The following is a 545-nucleotide window of genomic DNA, read 5'->3' on the forward strand; positions in this document are numbered from 1 at the left end:
AGTGGTGGTGATCTCAGGGGTGGTGGTGATCTCAGGAGTAGTGGTGATCTCAGTTGTGGTGATCTCAGGAGTGGTGGTGATCTCAGTAGTGGTGACGTCAGGAGTGGTGGTGATCTCAGGAGTGGTGGTGATCTCAGTGGTGGTGATCTCAGGAGTGGTGGTGATCTCAGTGGTGGTGATGTCAGGAGTGGTGGTGATCTCAGGGGTGGTGATCTCAGGAGTGGTGGTGATCTCAGTGGTGGTGGTGTCAGGAGTGGTGGTGATCTCAGGAGTGGTGGTGATCTCAGTGGTGGTGATCTCAGTAGTGGTGGTGATCTCAGGAGTGGTGGTGATCTCAGTGGTGGTGATCTCAGGAGTGGTGGTGATCTCAGGAGTAGTGGTGATCTCAGTGGTGGTGATCTCAGGAGTGGTGGTGATCTCAGTAGTGGTGATCTCAGGAGTGGTGGTGATCTCAGTGGTGGTGGTGATCTCAGGAGTGGTGGTGATTTCAGGAGTGGTGGTGATCTCAGGAGTGGTGGTGATCTCAGGAGTGGTGGTGATCTCAG

At 54.3% G+C, this 545-nt stretch overlaps 1 protein-coding gene across 1 annotated transcript; it reads right to left on the bottom strand.

The window, feature by feature from the left end:
* Positions 1–3: 3 nt before the first annotated feature.
* On the bottom strand, positions 4–540 carry LOC126491930 (integumentary mucin A.1; the record flags this gene model as incomplete). The annotated part of the gene is made up of 1 exon (XM_050127916.1): positions 4–540. A coding segment is annotated over one exon (537 nt), but the record flags the coding sequence as incomplete, so codon positions are not given.
* Between the last annotated feature and the right edge of the window lie 5 nt (positions 541–545).

This window comes from Alexandromys fortis, unplaced genomic scaffold (assembly GCF_014885135.2).
Source record: "Alexandromys fortis isolate MF-2015 unplaced genomic scaffold, M_Fortis_MF-2015_v1.1 scaffold_291, whole genome shotgun sequence".
NCBI classification, from domain to species: domain Eukaryota; kingdom Metazoa; phylum Chordata; class Mammalia; order Rodentia; family Cricetidae; genus Alexandromys; species Alexandromys fortis.